At 41.0% G+C, this 21373-nt stretch overlaps 1 protein-coding gene across 1 annotated transcript in view; it reads right to left on the bottom strand.

Moving 5' to 3' along the window:
* acaca (acetyl-CoA carboxylase alpha) overlaps nucleotides 1-21373 on the bottom strand; it is a 274803-nt gene that overhangs the window by 223311 nt on the left and 30119 nt on the right. The window contains exons 7-19 of the mRNA XM_080210370.1: nucleotides 20947-21045; nucleotides 19350-19456; nucleotides 16456-16566; nucleotides 12990-13199; nucleotides 9927-10097; nucleotides 9616-9777; nucleotides 8574-8737; nucleotides 6263-6413; nucleotides 4596-4699; nucleotides 3305-3386; nucleotides 2529-2674; nucleotides 2264-2414; nucleotides 986-1120 (exon numbers count right to left, since the gene is read on the bottom strand). Coding sequence (XP_080066496.1) covers nucleotides 986-1120; nucleotides 2264-2414; nucleotides 2529-2674; nucleotides 3305-3386; nucleotides 4596-4699; nucleotides 6263-6413; nucleotides 8574-8737; nucleotides 9616-9777; nucleotides 9927-10097; nucleotides 12990-13199; nucleotides 16456-16566; nucleotides 19350-19456; nucleotides 20947-21045 — 1793 coding nt within the window. The remainder of the gene's footprint in view (nucleotides 1-985; nucleotides 1121-2263; nucleotides 2415-2528; nucleotides 2675-3304; nucleotides 3387-4595; nucleotides 4700-6262; nucleotides 6414-8573; nucleotides 8738-9615; nucleotides 9778-9926; nucleotides 10098-12989; nucleotides 13200-16455; nucleotides 16567-19349; nucleotides 19457-20946; nucleotides 21046-21373) is intronic.

Raw genomic sequence — 21373 nt, 5'->3', positions numbered from 1 at the left:
CCAAGAGTTGATTCATCCCTTGCGAGCAATCTTATGTACACTTAAAACTGTCTTAAGATAAATAATCTTCTTGTAATTTCTATTAAACATTCAATCCACACATCTTCACACATTATGCCAAATCAGATTTGGATTTGTGTCTAACGGAGAAAGAGCCGAACTTAAGTTTCCTCAGTTTGAATTATCGTTAAGAAGCATCCTTTCCGCTCATTAGGGATAATTCCTCCTTGAATTCAACTGGGGCTTGAATACTCCTAATGCTTCTGTTTACATTTGCCACCTTGGAAAATTATCCTGAACATCATCACCCTGTGGCTTTGATTATACAGTGGGAGAGTATGGACTATTTAAGGGTAGTTTACTCAATAATTTGCTTTTCTTAATTGTGCTGACGTGCCTCATATTAGAAGCTCCTCCCGGCTTAATAGAAAAAGAAACGCAACTATGTAGAAAAATTGTCTGCCCAAGCCACCGCCGTAGTGACCTGGACCAGAGCCTTTGCCCCTCAGGTGGGCCAGAGCCCACATCACTCAACATTGGAATTGGAAAGATATCTGTCCTCAATTAAGTAATAGGTAAAAGCTTTATTGCTTTTCAGGCTAAAGCTAAACTTCTAATGATAATCATTGCAGGCAGTGTTTCCATATAGATATAAAAGCTTCTCATGCATGGGCAGAGGTACACAGGCAAGCTAAGTGCAGCAGAAAGATGTCACTAATATTCCACTCATGCACAGACCAGCCAACCCGTGTTGGCAGGATTTATAGAGTTACAAGAATGTTTTAACGAGAAACCCTTGAAATAGTACTACATCCTTAATTGTTTCACTTTAACACACAACAAATGTTTCACATATACACCTTTCTTCATGGAACATCTTTTCTGATTACCACTTTATCGAGAGTGTAAGCTGGCAGTGCAGTGTGCAGGCTTAAAGACATGACACTAGGCAAATCTAATAAAAGGAAGTTGAGCTGCCTCATACCTGCTGCACTCTGCTTGGATCATCCAGTTGCAGTTTGGCGATCACACAACCTGGTTCAAGGACAGCACCCGTTCTCTTCACGTAATGAATGCAGCCAGATGCCTGAGCGACCAGTGTCATCACCATCTTCATCACCTGAACAAGAAAATAAATCAGACTAATCAGACATTAGTCTCGACTCTCTTGGTAGTCCTTGGGGTTCCGAGTCACAACACTGTGGGTTCAAAACCCATTACAGGGCACGTGCACACAATATTGCCTCACGTTTCATGCAGTACTGCGGCCAAGACGTACTTAGTGTGTCTCTGAATAAATAATTTCAAGATAATAATTTTGAAGGTAATCATAATCCTTGCACTTGTTAAGAACAACACAGGAATATCAAGTGAATTCAGAAATCATAGAAATGTTCTTTTATTGCTATTTTTTGGTACTCTAATTCTAATCAAAAAAGCCAATCCCCCCTCCCCTGCGCCAAAAAATCCAAGCTGACAAGACAAGCCATTGCATCCCCATCTTGGGCTTGATTAAACAAGATCCAAGCTGACAGGATGAGGCATTGCATCCCATCCTGGGATTGATCTAATGCTTCATCTTAGCCAAAAGGTCAAGATGGCTTTGAAAATTGCATCAGGTAAGGCCTTGGTTTAACCTTATTGGCTGCTCTGATCCTTTACTCTACCCTAGATTAGGCAAACCATGATCACAGGTGTCAGCACATCCCAGTTGCAATGGGCTAGTCTCGTTCCCTGCCTGATCACAGTTGCACCCCTGCCAGGTAAGTACCGTGGTCTACATGGGCTGTGATAGAAAGTTGCAAAAGGCTCAGCTGCCTTAACTGAGCCGCTCTTGGCTCCTACCTACCACAAAATGTGATTATCCATTCCGGGATTTGAGCTCCCACAGCTCAGAGTCAGAGAGTCCCTACAGCACAGAAGCAGGCCCATCGAGTTTGCACTGACCACAATTCCACTCAGGCCATATCCCCATAACCCCATGCATTTACCCAAGCCAGACCCACTGACATTAAGGATAGGCCATACTAGATTGTCTTGACAATCTAGTATGGCCAATCCACACATCATGTGGGAGGAAACCGGAATACCCAGAGGAAACCCACACAGACACAGGGAGAATGTGCAAACCCCACATGTAGATTGTGACCCAAGCTGTGAATCGAACCCGCGTTCCTGGCGCTGAGAGGCAGCAGTGCTAACGTGCTACCTCTGATGACAGCTCCTTTCATATTCTTTGTCTATCCAGACTAGGATTACTTACCTCAATTTCAGCAAAGCAGTGATCTGCAAAAACGTGGCCACCATCCTCGACCGTGTACTGGATGAGCTTCCCTGCTGAGGGTGAGCGCAGCAATGAGGGGTCATTTTCTTTCTCAAATACACAAGTCTTATTGCCAATCGTGACACGATATCTGCGGCATAAACATTCTGAGGTTAAAATATGCTCCTAAGAAAGGTCGAACGAGAATATTTCCTTGGAGTGGCAGTTTGGAGAGAGGTGAAAAGAAAAATCTCTGTTTCCCCACCTGTCTACTTCCTCTTTCATGTACGAAGTGTAGCTGCTACCATCGTAGGACAACAGCAGACCACCATCGCTCAGCCGATGAACGTCCACCTCCACAAACGAGTTGTTCATTATAACCACATAGCAGTTAGGTGACTGCCGCGTAACCTGTGAAAGGAGTGAAGAGCAAATGTTGATAACTTTGGGAAATGCTAAGGACAACACGAGTCTGCAATTTAAATATTTTGTCAAGCGGTCTATTACATGTCGAGCAGCTTCAAATCAATGCTGACCATTCACACCCCTGCAGGCCAGGCTGTAGTCAAAAGTCTTGAATAAGATGCCTCAACCCTTTTGTCCTGTGCAAGGAACCAAACCAGAGACCAGAACTCTCCACTCACCTGACAAAGGGGCAAACCCCAATAGCTTGTGGGTTTATTATCAAATAAACTTGCCGGACTTTAACCTGGTGTTGTGAGACTTCTCATAATGACTCTTTGTCACAGCTCTTACAAAAAGTCATCCAGCCTTGAAATGCTAGCTTTGTTCTCTCTCCGCAGATGCTAATGTTTCAAGACCGGATGACTCTTTGCAAGAGAGACAGTCTTTTCTATTTTCGTTGCGCAAGATTTCATCCATTGACAACATAATTATACAGGTGTTTGAAACAAAATAAATTACCATATACATGCAGTGACCAGAGGAAACCTTTCCCATCTTGCATGCAAAAATAACCAAAAATCAGAAATTATGCCACCAAGGGGTTTAGTAGTGCATTTTCAACATTTAGGACTTTACCTTTAGCACATATTTCACCCCTTCATAGATGAGCTCCCCATCCACTGTGTTCAGGAGTGTATGAGCTGGTAAAACTTGGCCCCTGAGAACAAATAGGCAGTCAAATAATTAATGAGATGGCTAGGATTGCCAACCGTGATTAAATGTAATCCTGGAAGTTTCAATACATGTTTTTGCTCCAGGCTCCAGCCATTCTTTGGCCAATACATCCATCCTTGTGATGTACTACTTTCCCACACCAACTGGAAAGCAAAAAGATGCGTTGCCCAGTTAGGTAATGCTTAACTGTCAACCAAACAACCTTTACGCTTCATATTTTTATAACTAGTAAAGAAAAACTTCCAAAAATATCTTTTTTTTAAAAAGATGATTTTTCTCTAGGATTGCACACAGCAGTGTCCTGGAGATTTGTCAGCCCTCCAGGAATCGTAGGGCGTGATGTAAGGTTAAAATCACAATCCACCAGCCCACTCAGAGTTGGATATTGACTTAACTGTCAATATCCAACTCTGACAGGACTGTTACATCCTAGGTAACACAAAACAAATGCGGATGTTGGATGTCTGAAATGGGACCGGACCGTAAGTGAGCTGACAGGAGTGAGCGCAACAGAGCAGTTAATGGTATCATAACAACTTTTGAATACAGGGTTATTGCTTCTTCCTCTGTTTCCTTCACAGATGCTCATTGATCTGTTTAACTTCTCCAGAACTTCTGCCACAGCCCAGTGTGTGTGAACCAAGATATGTATATATATTAATGTGCCATTTTTACTTTCACTATCTCACTTTATGAGTTATCCCTTTGACTTCCCTGATGGCTTGTGGTGGAGAAAGGCCAGGGGTGGTGATTTAAGACATGATCAGTCTTGGTTGTCATGCCACCCGGGGGACTCAAACAACTTGCTAAGAGTAGGTAGCTGCATTACGATATTGGAAGCTGACTGATATCTGTGGAATTGTTTCCAGCAGAAGTACTTGCCTTCCCAAAAACGAGCAGGTTATAATAATCATTCCAGCAGCATTCATCTTGGAAATTTTCCAAAATGTCGCAAGATATAACCCTTCAAAAGCTTTTTAAAATTTGATGCATTAGAGCCATTTGGATTACTGTGTAAACAGTGAGAGCTACGGCTCAGATAAAAATAGGAATAAAAATTAGCGCTGAAGTGACTCAGTAACAAAGGACACTTGAAATGCCAACATCTTGTTCACACAAAAATCCAGAACAGAGATATTTAAAAGCAAAGTGCAGATAAGGTTGCTAAAAGGTCAAGGTCATTACAATTTACCTTTCCAGTGAGTGAAGGAAATTAGAGACACTGTTTCTGAAGGATTTATCTGCAACATGCAGAGCTCCACAGACAATCCCCAGCATGGTGTCCGGCCTCTCAGCCTAAAGGGGACAAAGTGACATTTCAGCAATTGCACAGGCAGGCAAGTGAGAATATACTGTCCAATCCTGACTACTGCCAAGGTACATTCATCATTTTAAAGAGCTGTTCCCATCGCTTAACAGGTTAAATGTGCTGCCCAGTGGGCAATGAACCGCAGGACCCAGTATTTGATCGCCCATTTGTTTCATTTGCTTTGAGTTAGTTGACTGCCACTAAAAGGGATATAGCTGTCGGCCTCAGTGCCCCAGGTTAAAAGAAAAATAAAAAGTTCAATTAAGGATCGTTTTGCTGATCGATATCCAGTGACTCCTGTCAGAAAGAGCGTGCGTGAGTGGGGACCTGGGTAGGGAACGAGAACAAACTTGGCAGCAACGTCTAACACTCGGAAAAATGGTTTCTCAGCAGAGAATTGAAAACAGCTGGCACTCACGGGCCATACCACAGCAACGAATCAATAACATCACAATATGGGGGGAATTCTGCAACACACCTGAAAAGAAAGTAATTTAAAGTGACTAAAATATGGTGTTTTTTCAAACGGTTAGCAATTTCACTGCCGCAATATCTACAATTTTGGTTGATGGGAATAGCAAGGGCTGGGCTAAGCCATTTGCTCAATGATGCCAACACAGGCATCGAAACATAGTTGCCCAGAAATATGTTAGTCAGGAGGAAGAAAATAATTAAGAGGGTGGGACGGGATCTGCAGCTTATTTCATTTTCATCACAAGGCCATGAGAAATAGGAACAGGAGTAGGCCATCTGGCCCCTCGAGCCTGCTCCTCCATTCAACAGAATCATGGCTGACAAAACATTCCTCACATCCACTTTACTGCCCCTTTCCCTGTAATCTTTGATTTTCTTACTCAGCCTTAAATATACACAATGATTCCGTTCCCACAGAGTTCTACGGCAAGGAGTTCCAAAGACACTCAACCTGGGGCAGATAAAAATGGCAGCCAACACCACTTTGGCTTGCAATTGCTATGAACATAGCTGCAGATAAAGGAATGGGGAAAACAGGAGAGCGAAAGTCAAAGTACGACTGACTTTTCTCACCTCATCATCAAGTTCAGTATCAGCAGGATCTATTTACTCTGGAGAAAGACTAAAAATAGGGGAGGAGAATGGAAATGTGTCCCGGCCACTTGTGGCCAGTTCTTTCCAATGGCTCATTTAGTTAACCCATAAACAGACTCTGTAAACCACTGAATGAAGCAGGAGACATCTGGGCCATACTCACTTTTCTACTGACAACTTCCTCTAATGTTCAATTATGGAGCTCTCTTGGAATTTGAATTACAAAGGTCCACTGGTCTTAACGCCAACGCTAGATTAATCTTAGCTATTAATCCTTCAGCAGCAAGAACAAAAGGCTACTTGTGATATACACTGGAAATTCTCCTCTCAGTTCACCAGATATAAAGGAAAGTCAGACAGTGTAAAGCAGAGGATTGGTTCCCACTCCTCCACACCTATTTTGTGCTCCCACTAAAGCCGAATTCCACCCCCAGCTTTCACTGCTTTCTGTTGGAATAGGTGCGCTCGCCAAGTTGCAATACCTGAACTTTCTCTGCAATGAGCCGATCCAGCCAGCCAGTATCAATGCTATTCTGTTGGAAGCTTTCAGTTTCCAGTAACCTGATGAGGTATTCTACAGTCGTTCTAAAATCGCCACGAATTGATAGTTCCTTCAACGCCACCACCATGTTCCTGCAGAATCAGAAGCAAAATGTTTTTTCAAAAAGTTGCCACCAGAGAAGAAAACACCATGGTGGAACAAAATGAAACTTCTTGTTTTGGCTGTGTCTAATTTGGTAGTGGCTACAGAATTCAGTCAAAGAATAGGAAAAACATTGCACTTCCAGAATTCTTTTCCAACCAAACCCAACATATATGTAGTGAGAGCTCCACTCTGTCGTCTCTAGACTGTTGACTTTAAGCATTAGTCAAGCTTTGTAGTTCATGCAGCAGTTATTCAGATCCACAAACCCTAATTATTTTCATTGGTATTCATTAACTAGGACTCTCCAATTCAAAGAGACAGTCTGCAAGTTTCATACAGGCTATGTCGCATCAAATGGCTGTTGTAGTTGCCATAAGAAAATAACTTCATGCATTGAAGTAAATTACAGAATATCCCTTCATAATGGAAACTGTTTTACTAAAACGTGGAACTTTTTTTTTAAGCAAAATGTGCTATCTGAAATATTACTTTATAATATCATGGGCTGGACATACACGTGTATTGAACGTTTTGAAAAAGGTACTTTTGCAAAAAAAGTGACATTCGCTACAGCAGCCACATGATGGCATTTGCAGTGGACACAAGCTATTTTTATGGAGACTATGGATTTCAGAGATCACTAGACCAGCTTTTGGGTTAAAAATAAATACTGGATTTTGATAATCAAGCAGATATTGCCACAGGGATAACAGGATATCCCATTGCTCTTTCATCTGAAACTTCCCTGGTCAAAGCTCTGCTGTTTGAAAAGCCCATTAGCCCATCTTCACATCCCGTTTGAAAAACCCATTAGAACACCTCACTGTTGAAAACAGAGTTCGTCAAGGACATTCCAAATCAACCAACCACGAGAGTAGACTGACAGCTCCACTGTGGGAAGGGCTGTAAACAAACTTCTGGACAATCCGTTAGTACTTCTGCCCTGACTTTGTTACTTGGTCAAGTTGTTTAGTAGGTTGTTTTACATTCATGGGTATTTTGACATTGATATATTTGAAACCTTTTTGTGAATAATTCCTGCAACGTCACCTGCGTGAGTTTTAGCAGTAAACTAGCTGCTTATTTAAGGAACCTGGCTGGCTCATTTCTTGCACCAAGCTATACGCAATTAAATATTTACACTGAATTGACAGTAACACCTCCCTTGTAAAATTCAAAATCTATTACAACCAACTTTGGAGCAGGATAAAGAAAAAAACTAGTTAGTTCATCCTCGCTGACCCAGTCTTAGAGCTATTTATGCTTCCTTTTTCAATCTCTCTCCAACCTTATCATACTTTCTCACTCACTTATTTAAACGTCAAATTAACAAGACTCATTTTGGTCATGGTTGCAATCACATTCTGGGAGCTTGGGTGAATAATCTCTGTATTACCAGTGGAATGCCAGATTGTCAGAGGTACAATCTGTCAAACGAGATGCTAAACCTGCAAGACATCTACTTAAGTGAATGCGTTGATTATGTGGCACCCTTTGAAAAGCAGGTAGATTTCCTTGTACCCTGGTCCCTCAACGAACGTCGTGAATAGATTATCTTAATTCTAAATCTCAGTTGTAGAAATTTGCTGAAAGCAAAATGAAAGCCAAATTTACCTGCAGACAAAAGCAACTTCAAAACTAAAAATAATTAATTGCAAGCGAAGCATGTGTGTATTATGTGAACACAATTTCCTTACTTTGTCTTTGTTGGGCTTTTACATGTTTAACATGGATAAAAAGAAAAATTGAAGTAATTTAAAAGTAATTAAAGCAGTGGAGCACTAAAGACCCAAATCACAGAGTTAGCAACTTTGGGCACCCATAGTGTTTGCTTCCTAATCGGCACAACTCCCAGCTGGGATGTGGTGATCACAGCAGGAGTGTACAGAGAAAATGGAGAAAAATCAGTTACAGCAGTTCAATTATGGCAGCCATTTACTCCCTATCACTGAGGCATTAGGAGAGATCGGGAAGCAAGTTATCCAGCTACTGACCCTCCCAGAAACAGGAAGGTAAATCCAGACTGCTGAAGAATGGAAACCAACATGAAAGAAAGCAGACTTCTTAAAGGTTGGACAAGACCTCACAGAGGGTAACTGTCAGACACAATTTTGTACATTGACCAAAAGTTTTAGCAAAGTACTAACGAGATGGCCTCTTCTCGGTTTTCTCCCCAGGAGAAGCAGTGTCCAAACTGAGAGTCTGCAAACTCATGGAGGCCTCCCGCTGCTGCCACGCTGAAGTAACCCCAGACGTTTTTATTACTGCGGAAGTTCAGCTCCTGCACAGTACCAGAGCTCGGCTTGAATCCCTGTCAGAGTAAAAGAACACTGAAAATGTGAGTCACTCAGCTGCAGTGGGATGCACAAATACACATTACATTCTGACTCCAATGCATGCATTTATACATTACATGGCTTACAACAAAATCAATTTGAGTCACTGTTTTGTTTTTAAATGTTCAAGCATTTTTGAAGCTGTCAGTATTATTTAAGCATTCATGAACCTGATATCAACGTAGGCACTCTTGGCTTGGAACAAAGTAAGCCAGAGTTTATTGAAATATTATATAGTGGCGCAGAACAGTGTTCAGCAATCTGTACATTTGCAATTGGAAGATGGACATGTGTACATAGTGCTGGTTAAAATAGGAAAAATTAAAAGAAGGGGTAACATACATTCATATCTCAGCCTGGTCACAGCAATGATGGGGAAAATACAAATGAAAAAGACAACGTCATATAGAAAAGCTGTTGTAACACTCTACAACACAAGCAAGTCCAAAAAGTGTGTCTGGTGCGATAGCAATTACAGTACTGGTTTGCTGTTTAGCCATAACACTAAACAAAACAAAATTATTCCAAGCCAGCCACCATAAGTTTACCATCTCAGACAGATCAGTAGTACACTATCTATCCACAAAGGAATGCAAGAGTGGTGGAAAAATAAGGAAAGAACTAAAACAGGCCAGAAGGATTTTATCCTGATAAACTGGTTGTTATTAATCACAGACTGCATTTGCTAATCAAGAGATAAATGACTTGCAATTCTCAAAAAGTCTCTAATGGGTGCATGTGAAAGTCAGGAACCTCATGGGAAGCTGCAAGATAAGTAGGAGCTAAATAACAGAAACTGATGACAAATTTTGTAACATTCCAGAAGGTTGCAAAGTTTAACATCTCATTTTACCTCATCCGGATTCTCGCTGGTGATACGAGCAGCTATCACATGACCTCGTGGGCAAGGAGCGGTCGCTGAATTTTCAAAATCAATTGGCGAGTCTCCCCACGGGGCAACTCCATACAGCATCCGAATGTCCTTGATTCTGTGCAGAGGGATTCCCATCGCAATCTGAGGGAGAATGAAAGAGCACAAACATGTGAATCAGTCAAATAGATTTATCACAACTTGTTTTGAGAGAGAGCTGGATGAAAAAGACAGAAATTCCAAATGTAACTGATAGTATTCCTAAACCAATGTGATGAGCGCACATAACTCACCTGCAATTGCGCAGAAGGCAAGTTTACATCTGCAACCATTTCAGTACATGGATGTTCCACTTGAAGCCTGGGGTTTAACTCCAGGAAGTAAAAGCTTCCATCCTGGCTGTACAGATACTCCACCGTTCCAGCACTTGCATAGCCCACCATTTTTGCCAGCTTCACTGCACACTGGAAAACACAACTTCCACAATTAGCAGGTTAGCAGAGTAAAGAGTAACTGGTTTGCCAATGAGCGATGATACACAACAGGGAATGGAATTAAAACAATTTCATACCCTGTGAACAACCTGCAATAGGCTCTATGGAAATGATTTTTTTTACGACAGACCAAGATGTGTGGTCAAGGTCTATAGTAAAGTTACCAATAATTGTAGGGAAGTGAGGAAGTAATGAACCAAGTGCAATTATGTGATAAAACTCTAAACTGAAGTTCTAACAAGCGAACGTCAAGAGAAGTAATGAGTGTTATGGCTTTGATGTACTGACAAAGGAGGATTTAAAAACAAAATAAAAGTGTAATTATTATTTTTGACAAATACGTAAGTGTTATAATAAGGATTGAGACAAATTCAAAATACTTTTCATATCTCTAGTTTGTAGGCATCAATGATGTCAAGGATGCAATGCTTTTTACAAACCCGATGATTACTCTTTCAGAGGAAACCAAAGCAGCAAGTAGACAACCAAGTCTGGACAACTTGGATCCTGACTACAGTGGTATTGGCGGAGCTTACATTGTTTTTTCACTTTACATCCTTTAACTTAATACAGAAAGGTTGTCAGCTGAACACTTGTTTATTAATCATACATGGTATGGGACAAATTAAATTTCCTGATCTATTTTGATACCGCACGCAAATACATCTGATCAACTTTAGTGCAAGTACCTTCTGATTTCAGTTAAAATGATGTCAAGGCAACCATTATATTGACAGTGTACTGGCAGTATAAGTAGACCTTGGCAGTAGATTTTAGTCTAATTCAACCATTTTTAGGGCGTTTTCACATTATAGTCACTGCAGCAAGCTAACAAGGTCAAGACATCATTTTCTTCTAACACTGGACTGAAGAAGCCATTTTATATCCTGTACTTTAGAATCACTCATGTTTTAATAAAGAATTACAGTATAATCAGTAACCAGACAAAAATAGATGATGATATAATTAGCAACCCTCTATGCATAATTGAAAAATGAGTAATTAATCAAGTAGTTATCAAGGCTGGGTAATATTCTAAGGTTTGAAGTTTAAAATACTAATTTGCTGCTATAAGCTTTCTCTGTGGAAAAAGATACTACTGGGCACAAATCTCCACTTTTGCCCTTGCACCTCTAAGGTAAGTGTCAAGAGAAGAAAGATTTGTATAAATTCAGATAAATGAAAGATCATGATCAGTCTTATTGTTCTGCTCCATGGAACACTGTACTCAAATGGCTAAATCCAATAAAATTAACCCAGTAAAAAATGACCAAATTTGAGATGAGGTTGTGCTAATTCAAGGGTTAGAAGTGGGTTTGAATATCAGCTTGTTGCTTATAAGTTTGACTAGAGGCTTGGACAGGATACTAAAGTTCTGAAAATCACAGCATATTTTTAGAAGCATGCATATTTTCTTTGAAAAGTACACTTCTGTTAAAATTTATTATCCAAAGATTCTGCTTTCGCCTTAGCTAAAATCTTGTCAGTACCAAAGTGAATCTATCGAGTTACAGGGGACAAGGTCAGCTAGTGTAAATCTCTGTCAAAGTTAATAGCAGGAGTAGAAAGTCAGTATCGCTAGCATTCACACCAGAGTCAAAAAAGGTTCTTGATTCAAGTCCCATTCCAGAGACCCGAGCTCAAAATCCAAAATGACATCCCGGTGCATAACTGAGGGACTGCTAAGGGTCAGAGGTGCCGTCTTTCTGATGTGATGGTAAACTGATACCTGGTCTTCCCTTTCATGTGGATCTTAAAGATTCTACCGCATTATCGAGAAGACAATTTTTACATGACAACAGCAACTGCATTCAAAAGTACTGACTGACTGTAAAGCACATGGAGATGCTCAAGGTCATGAAAGGAGCTATACAAATGCAAACCTTTCTTTTGATTACTTATGCAATATTTTCTATCTGTCCAAGGATTCACTATAACTAAAAAAAAATCTACACTGAAAGAAAAGTCACACCAGCAACCATCACTTTAAATCGTCAAACAAGTGTAACGAATTATGGATAATGTGACCAATATTTTATTATTTTCTCCGGTCGAAATCTGGGGGTTTTGCAAGTGTTTCTGCTTAGAACAGTGAATGCTGATTGAGCAAGAAAATTTTCCAAGGCATTAAGTCAGTGTTGGCATAAATATAGGTCTAGAAATAGCAGGTTCAAAAATGACTGGTATATTAATTTTATATTCACAATCACTAGAATGATGCAGTATAACTTATAAATACTATGGCCTCAAACTGCCACACACTAAACCAACAGGCTGTGTCAAGATCCACTCAAGCACTGCCATTCAATACTAAGACTCCTATCATTTGCACAGTCAGTAGGAGGGCATCTTTGCAGCATGGAACTATCTCGCACAAGTGCCATTTAGATGCATCTTCAGCATTCATCCGTTCCATGCACCTGCAAACAAGCCACCCATCTGCCCTTGGTGTGCGTCATGCAGACCCTCTTCAATCCTGGGCACTATGTTAATTAGCCCTCAGAGTCCAAATAATTTTATTGAGCATTCAGGTTACTTGCCTCGCCATGACACCACCAGGGGGCCCACAGGTCCACGTGGAGACCAGTATGAATCACTCACAGCGCATGAGCCTCGATTACTATGCTAATCCCCCTCTCAGGAAGCCGCCACCCCAGCCCATCATTTGCCCTATAAGGAGCACGCAGTACTTGAGACTTGCAGAAAACGCCCAGAAATTGCAGATAACTAAATTTAGCATTCCAGCAAAGTCAGGGCTTTAAAAGACCTTCAGTATTATATTACTCATTTGCATATTCCTTTGGAGAGACAATTCAATCCAACAGGCATCCAAGTGATACAGCTAAGACCTCCTGTGCTCACCTTCTCCATGTTGTCAAACACTGCTGAGGTCGCAATTGTCGCCGGGGCTTCCTCGATAATCTTTTGATGTCGACGCTGAACTGAGCAATCACGGCCAAATAGGGAAATTGCATTGCCATAGTGATCAGCAAGGATTTGAACTTCAAGATGGCGTGCATGTTTGGCGAGCCTCATCACAAAAATTGGAGAACCAGGGACCTCAGTTTGTACCTGAAAGAGAGAGGGAGAGAAATGCCAATCTTTTCCTGAAAACCTCCAAAGGACAAGAACTTGAATCATTGCTCAAATATACCTTTCTGTCAAAACTGAATTTGATATTGTCCTTTTCATTTTCAAGCTAAACTTTTAATTGAGCTGCGCAAGAAACATACGTCTGAAGGGACTGAATGAAATGACAGACTCATGTCCAACAACCCCGAAACCTTCAGAAGAAACCATGTCTTGCATCTCCCAACTACCATTTAAGAAAAGGCAAAATTGTTCCTTGGATAAGTAATTGGGGAGGGTGACTGTTCAACGAAAACAACAAAATTGTGGGGTGCAGGCATTTCACTGGATCAGTTGCTCACTGTGCCATATCAAATGATATCTGCACATGGTAATGGACGTAAACAAGAAATTCAATCCTGGGCCATCCTCAGGTTCCTTCAGGTATCTGAATTACATGTAGCTTTGGGAGACCAGTGTGCAGGTTGCCCTTCTATTCCCAGCTATAGTTGGTGTATGGTCCAGGGAGACATACAAGAGGAAGTTAGACTCTGTAGGAGAAGGGAGGGGTGATCGTAAGCTTCTATGGACAAATCAAATTGGTGGGCCTGCCTCTTCTATATTTATCTTTGCGTAGAAGAACAAAAATACAAGGGATTTGGACTGAAGTAAGCAACTGATTATGTAAAAAAAAACAGGTTTAGTCAAAACAACACAAGGAATTTTGTTGCACAAGATAAACAGATTGATATGCACATATCTCCAAGGCTGAAAGACGATTAAGAATTGTGCTGTTTCCATGTTCAACCAGGCCTAATCACACCTGCAAGAGGAAACATTATAATTTGGGAATGAAAACACCATGGATTAAAAGAAATTTTCATTGATAGTTTTCCTCCTCCTTTTCAGCCCAGAGAGAGAAGCTACCTGAAGGTAAACAGGTTTAATTCCTTCCGGCATGAAGGAGGGAAATATAAAACTTGTATTTTAAAGCCATTCATTAAAAATTATAATAAGTACACTAGGTTAAGCTAAAGATTACAAGATGTCTTATATATAAAATAAGGATTCACCATATGCCTTTTACAATATATGCAATGGTATTGTCTGTATAACCAGAATTTAACTAAATATTATGAAATTAAATTGTATTCTTCTCTCTTTGTAAACCTTGGCCAACAGGCAATCTAACTGCTCAGCATGATGGGAATTAGACAGTAATAGATGGACCAAATTCTTGAGACAATGGAGTAAAAAGAGAGCAGTTCTCCTCATCAATTCGAGTCAAGCAGCTGCAAGTTAATCAGGCTTTGGAATGTATGGGAGTGCATTAGCTCATGGTTAATGAGATTGGTACACTTTCTCATGCTGATAATGGGACTGGGCATAGGCAAGGCAAGGAAATTGACTCCCCTTACCAATTAAAATTTGCAGGTGATAATATTCTTGAATCTACTAGATTAATGTAGTTAGGTTTTGTAGTAACAGGGCAAGAACTTTCAGATGCCATGGACTAATGAGCTCCTAATCTTGCTGACAGGTAGAGTGTTACTGGCTAAGGTAATCATGTATAATATTGCAATTCGACCCTTCAGTTTGGGTGACAAGCTGGGTGGGGAATCAAAGTGTTCAGAAGAGTATATCAATCTCACACTTGTACTGTTACGTCAGAAAGGGTAGCTGGTGCTTGCTGACTATCTTTTCTCCTGATGCATGCATTAGCAGTGAACTTATTTTCGTTCTTTAACTACACGCTGACTTCTGTGGTCTCTGTATTGGTTGAGTGCAGCTAAGCACAAGACCACCCCCCCCCCCGCAAACCCACACAGGAAAATTTCTCTTACATGGCAATATGCTAATTAATCTGCACTGTTTTCAATGCACTGTTTTGATGCAGCTTTAAAAAAAGGTAGTGATTGGGTTACAATTGTATATAAGTGGAGGGGATAGATTTTAAGGACCCACAAGGACAGAAAACATGGCATGCAGGATGACTTAATTAGGCAGGATGGGAAATTTTGATTCCCCAATGCAGGATGAGATGAAGAGATAAAGTTAGTGGCGTGTTGAGCATTAACTGGGGCTGGAGCAGGTTCCCAATTATTATAAATTTGTATGCTATAAATGGTCAGTGGTGTGGAACTTCTCCTTAACAGTCAATCAAGGTAGGAAAATGAGGAACCTAAAAGTGGTGCCAGCACTGTTCAGATGTGTATCTATATCAGGGTGCTGACTGGCACAGTCCTTTCAGGACTGAATTCACCTACTGCATTGTCTGAGAACAACGTCAGCAATGTCCTTTACAATGCATAGGAGGGAGGATGAACTGAACCACACGTTCAGTCATGTCCCACAAGAGCAGCAAGTACAATACAGGACACTAACATGCATATTCAATAAAGGGTGTGTAAATAAAACAACTGGTTCTTCCACAAGGAAATGTCCCGAACACCCAAGTGACCATCAATGCATGACAACTATGAAGTGTGCTAGTACATTTACTTTCTAAGCTAGTTTTCAACAAATAACAACGATGCACATAAAGTGAAACCAAAGCGACGAGACTCATGAGTTGAATTTAATTTTGGTTCAACACCCACGCCACCCTTGTGCTCTCAGGTCTCATGTTAACGGCAATGTAGTTGGGTTGGAAAGCTGTGTCCATGAAGTTGAGCCTCCCTGTTTGACCCATAGTCCCTTTAATTAGCTGAACATAGATACAGCTTTGACAGCTGACAGTAGGTTGCATCAATGAAAAGCTTCCCTGTCACTAAATCTAATATGCTTTGCATACAAGCCATCGGCAATTCGAATTTTAATCATAATCACGTGGGAAGCAGCAAAAAAAAATGTAGAATCGGTGCACAGTTCCAGTTACAATGTTAGGAATGAAACGCTGTTGACAAAATCTTGGCCTGGAATTTTATAGGAATGCATTAACCAGTGCAGTACCAGAACAGAGTAAATTCCAAAGCGACCACAAAAGTGGGTTTGGATATTCAATGAAACAGGATACACCGCACGATCACACAAAAATAAACATCAATTTTAAGGAGACCTGTCCCTCTTTCACTGTTTGGTATCTGTGCTTTCAGCAGCACAATAGTAAATGCATCTTTTTAAGCTGGTGCTGCATGTGCACCTTAAAGATACCACAGATAATGGGAGTCAGGACTCATATTACTATTAAGTATTATTCAACAGGCAAATTATTTCATCTTTTATATGTTTATCATGCTGCAACATCTGAATGACCAACCTGTCTGAAAAGGTTTGGAAAATCCTCAGCGGTATTCACTTTTCTTATCCCTTTCCCACCTCCTCCTTCAGAGGCTTTGATCATCACTGGGTAGCCAATATCTTCTGCTGCCTGACACATGCAATAAAACATACAAAGATTAAAGGTAATTCCTTTGAAACATACCAATCAAAAGCCACCAAATACATTCCATACAAATTTAGACATGAAGAAGCAACTAGGAACAGGGGGAATAAATTTGCTCAATTCCAGGTGCCAATCCAGTGCTAAGCATGGAGTTCTGTGCAGTCCAGCAACTGGTCAAATGAATCATTGTTGGAAGATATTTCAGACCCAAATACTCAGGGTTTCACTTGGAGTGGAAATCGGAGAATTGCTTTGTGGAAACTGATGTTTATATCAAAGGTTCTGGGGACAGGCCAGAAAATTTAAATTCAATAAACAGGACCCCACACAGTATGGGTTTATCTTCAGCATCCGTTATAGGGAGGGGCAGATCGGTGGGATAGCACCGAAAAGCCACATGAAGGTGCTACTGCTTTAGAAATGGAAGGATCTCTTGAAATCAACTCCAATTATAAAGTATTTTAAAACCAACACTTTCCTCGGATGCTCAAGGACATGGCCCGAGTCAGGGGTTTCTATAAGCCTCAATTCTGTTCAGGAAAACTATAGTGTGCCTCTATTTGGTATATTTTCATATTTGGGAGCAGAGAGGAGCAGGAAAATCCAACTAGCAACACAATTCTCCTGGCGCTGGCTCAATAAACACCAGGTCTCCACAGTGTGGATAGAGCTTGTGCCTACCATGATCCTGCAGAAATTCCAATTTATCTTTGGAATAGCAAGACGGCATTGCTCCCAATTCCCGGCCTCAGGTGCACGAGTGGCCCCAAGTAAGTTCATGGTTTTCCTATGCAGGCTAAACTAGCCTGGGTGACATGCCACCCACAGCTCTTAGAATTGGATCATTTAGTACTTGCCTGTGGTCATATTATTCTTCCCCATGGCAAAGCTAATTATTTATAGTAGAAAAAGATATCCATCAATAGTGACCCCTAGTTTTAGATTATCCAGTAAGAGGCAACATCCTCTCCACATCCACCCTTTCAAGACCTCTTAGAAAGGAGACAATTTTAGAGTGAATCCAGAATTAGTCAGAGGTTGAATATCGGGATGAAATTGACGTAGGCAGTGAAAATCAGCATGGTGCATCAATTAAAAAGTATTATCCAAATTCGGGGATAGGTGTTACAGGCTAGCAAAGTGCAGAAGCTATTTGACGATTAGAGTATCAGAAGAGGCACTGATAGAAGTATTTCATTTGGAATGAAGGTCAGGTTTGCATAATCAATTGGAGGACAGAAAAACATCAGTCTAAAAAAGAACGCACAAATGCATGTGCTCAATTCCTATCAGCAGCTGAATTTGCCACCACTTCATCACAATGGAGGGGTGTTGGAAAGAGAAACAGGCATTTCCAGACTGTTTTGGAGCTCTGTGACTGGTCCAGAATGGCTCTGGCAAAGACCTGGCAGCAGATTACCTGACTATGGTCCACGGAGTAAAAAGTGTATCAAAATAAAGGTTTCGGTATCACAAGAGCTAAGCTGCCCAGTCAGACAGCAGCTGTTCTGTATGTTTTGAGTCTATTGAGTATAATGTAGGAAAACGTGAACTTGTTCATGTTGGCATGAAGAATAAAAAATCAGCATGTTGTTATTTAAAGAGAGAGGGGTTACAGAACTAGAGGTGCAGAGGGATCTTTGTCCTGGTAAGTGGTTCACTGAAGTTAATGTGCAGGTACAGCAAACACAAATGGAACGTTGTCATTTATTGCAAAGGAAATGGGATTTATGAATGTAGGGAGGTTTTGCTAAAGTTGTACTGAGTTAGCGAGACCACATCTGGAGTACAGCTTTGGTCTGCTTAAAGGATATGAATGCAGGAGAAGCAATTCTGAGAAGGTTCATTTGATGGATACATAGGGTGGAGTGGCAAGGTGAATCTTAGGCGGGGAGGTTGAACTGGTTATCCACTGGAGTTTAGAAGAATGAGGGGGAACTTTATTCAGACATAGAAGATCCTGGGGGGACTTAACTAGGTGGATACTGAAAGGTTTCCCTTGTGCTACAGACTAGAACTATAGGGGACACAGTTTAAAAATGGGTCTCCAATTAAGATGGAGTTGAGGATTAGCCTTTGGTGTTCCCCAGAGAGCAGTGGAATTGGGGTCATTGAATTCATTTTAAGACAGAAATAGGTCAGCAGGAATGTGGAACTGAGGCCACAATTAGATCGGACATGACCTTCTGAATGGTGAAGGTTCGAATGACCAGCTCCTGCTTTGTGCTTTTGTATGTTCTATCAGGAAGCAACTGTTACTCCACAAAATGTTCCCAAACGATGGCTGTTTATCTAGAATCTTGAAACAGAATGTCCAGCATTGAACGAAACTTGTGCCATATGACAAAAAAAAAATCAGCAAGCAATCTCAATTTAAAACCAACTTTTCCAGGTCTTTTGAGTCATGGTGACAGGGACAGAATCTACACACCGCCTCCTCCAGTTCTCATCAGAGGTTTCAGATGGGAATAAAAGCTTTCAGAGAAATTGTGTTGTTTGTGAGATTGCATTGCGCACAAAATACTGTCCTGTTTACCTTGTAAATGTGACTGCACTTCAGAAGTATTTTACTGGTTGGCACACTTTGAAAGCACGATGCAGGATTACACAAACATGTTCTTATTCTTTTCATTCTTGATGTTTTTATATACATCAGCTACTATGCCAGCCTCTTCACTTTTAGTGATATTATTGCACACTACAAAAGCAGTGGATGAGCATTTAAAAGGGCCGTTCCCTGCCTCCCACCACCCCACCCCACTTCTCACCTTCATACCACTCTCCACATCTGCAATGCAGCCTTTCTCATACAGCTCAGTTGGAACGCTCACAATTAGTTTCCGTGGTTCACTTTCTGTCCATTCAATGGTCAACCCTAAAAATATAAGTTAGCCAAATGAATTGCACTTCCATATATCAAGAAAACACACCATTTGGATCCAGTGACAGGAATAAAGAGAACAGAACTGGAGGGGAATTGGGTAAGGAACACCAGGGAAATGCAGAGTCTTCCAAACAGCTGGCATTAACAGCTTTCATTTTGCCATACCCACCTGATTTATTTTCTAGGTCATTAGGCCACATGTCTCTAAAGAGTCTGAAGCAGCCAGGGTGCAGTTCCCAATGCTGCTATTGACAGACCGTCAAGAGGGGCTTGAGCGTGGCTGGTGCAGACTTCCTCCATGATTGCCCCCTCCGTTCAGCTCCATTTCTTATCAACAGGATGTGGATGGGAAGCTCAGTGGAGTGGGTTATCAAGCATCTGCAATCACCAATTAGCCCTACGTATTTTGTTCCAATATGACAACAAAATGGAACCAACGCAGGTACCCAGCCATGCCAAGAAAACACCACTGCTACACAGGCTGTAAAGTATCACCAACCTTAAGATTACTTCTTGCTAGCCAACTTCTCCAAGTCTTCAACATGTGGCTCTGTCTTCAACTAAGAGCCGTTCTCTGCCCCTTTCCTTAACCTTAATGAACAGTACCTTGTTCAGATTCCAGCTTTTGTCCCTTGATTTCAAACTTCTTTGAAAATCCTGCTCTTTAGTTTTTGGGACTTGCTTTCTGTCTCTTCCCTTTTGTCTTGCATGTAATGGCAGATTCTGTAAGAGCTGTTTTCTTCTCAGATACCTGGTTTTAACTAAACTCAAATGCTTCATGTGGGTGTCTGCTTGCTAAACAACAGCTTTTGTTTTAAGCCTGGAATTGTTTCTACATCATAAACCTTTAATTACAATGCAGGCAAAGTTTAAAGTGAAACTAAAACCTATAGACATGCAGGTATCTTTGTTTAACATGAAGTTAAACTAAAGTTCTTAACCTTTTCTTCGAATGCAAAATAAGCTGCAACTCAACTTGTACCTAGCACCCACAAATAGAACTTACTTTAACTACTGCTTGACATTGGCTTTAGTCATAAAGCAGGCTCGACAATCTTGGGACGACAGAGTGGTTAGCACTGCTGCCTCACAGCTCCAGGAACCCGGGTTCGATTCCCGGCTTGGGTCACTGTGCAGAGTCTGCACGTTCTCCGTGTCTGATGGGTATCCTCCAGGTGCTCCGGTTTCCTCCCACCGTCCGAAAGACGGGATGGTTCGGTGCATCGGCCATGCTAAATTCTCCCTCAGGTGAACCTGAACAGGCACCGGAGTGTGGCAACTAGGGGATTTTCACAGTAACTTCATTGCAGTGTTAATATAAGCCTACTTGTGACATTAATAAATAAACTTTAAACTTAAATTGATTTGCCACAGAAGTCAGTTGTTCCCTCATCTTTCACAATAACATAAAAGATTCCCCATACAGCTATTAAAGTTAAAGTTAGGAAAACATTGTTTGTTTACTGAGATCACTGCCTTACCACTGCCACTCCAGGGAAGAGTGGGGATTCCTGCAGTCTGTGCTACAATTGAAGAGGCAATTTTATCACCCAGTGCCCACATAGCTAGACTTGGGGGACCTGAAGAGGAGAGAAAAAAAAAAGTACTTTGAACAAAATCTCAGTTCAAATTATACAGCACCAGATGATGATTCAGGGAGAGCACCAAAGAGCCGCTTTTCTCAAATGATAACTTTACGGCAGCAAAGCACATGAAAGTCTATTGTCGCACATCTTTCATTTGATATCAATTTATAAAGATCACATAGTGGCTAAGGACAATGCAAGGAATATCGTACTGTATGAATAAAAGGGCACTGTCTAACAAACTCGCTTTATGCAGTTGACTAGTGATGGAGCTAAAGGCATTGTCGTACCAGACTACAAGAGCGAGAGCTCAGAAAGTAAA

Source organism: Carcharhinus amblyrhynchos, chromosome 23 (assembly GCF_965287045.1).
Source record: "Carcharhinus amblyrhynchos chromosome 23, sCarAmb.v2.hapA, whole genome shotgun sequence".
Classification (NCBI taxonomy): Eukaryota; Metazoa; Chordata; class Chondrichthyes; order Carcharhiniformes; family Carcharhinidae; genus Carcharhinus; species Carcharhinus amblyrhynchos.
The sequence above is the reverse complement of the archived record's forward strand: the minus strand, read 5'-3'. Positions and strand labels throughout refer to the sequence as shown.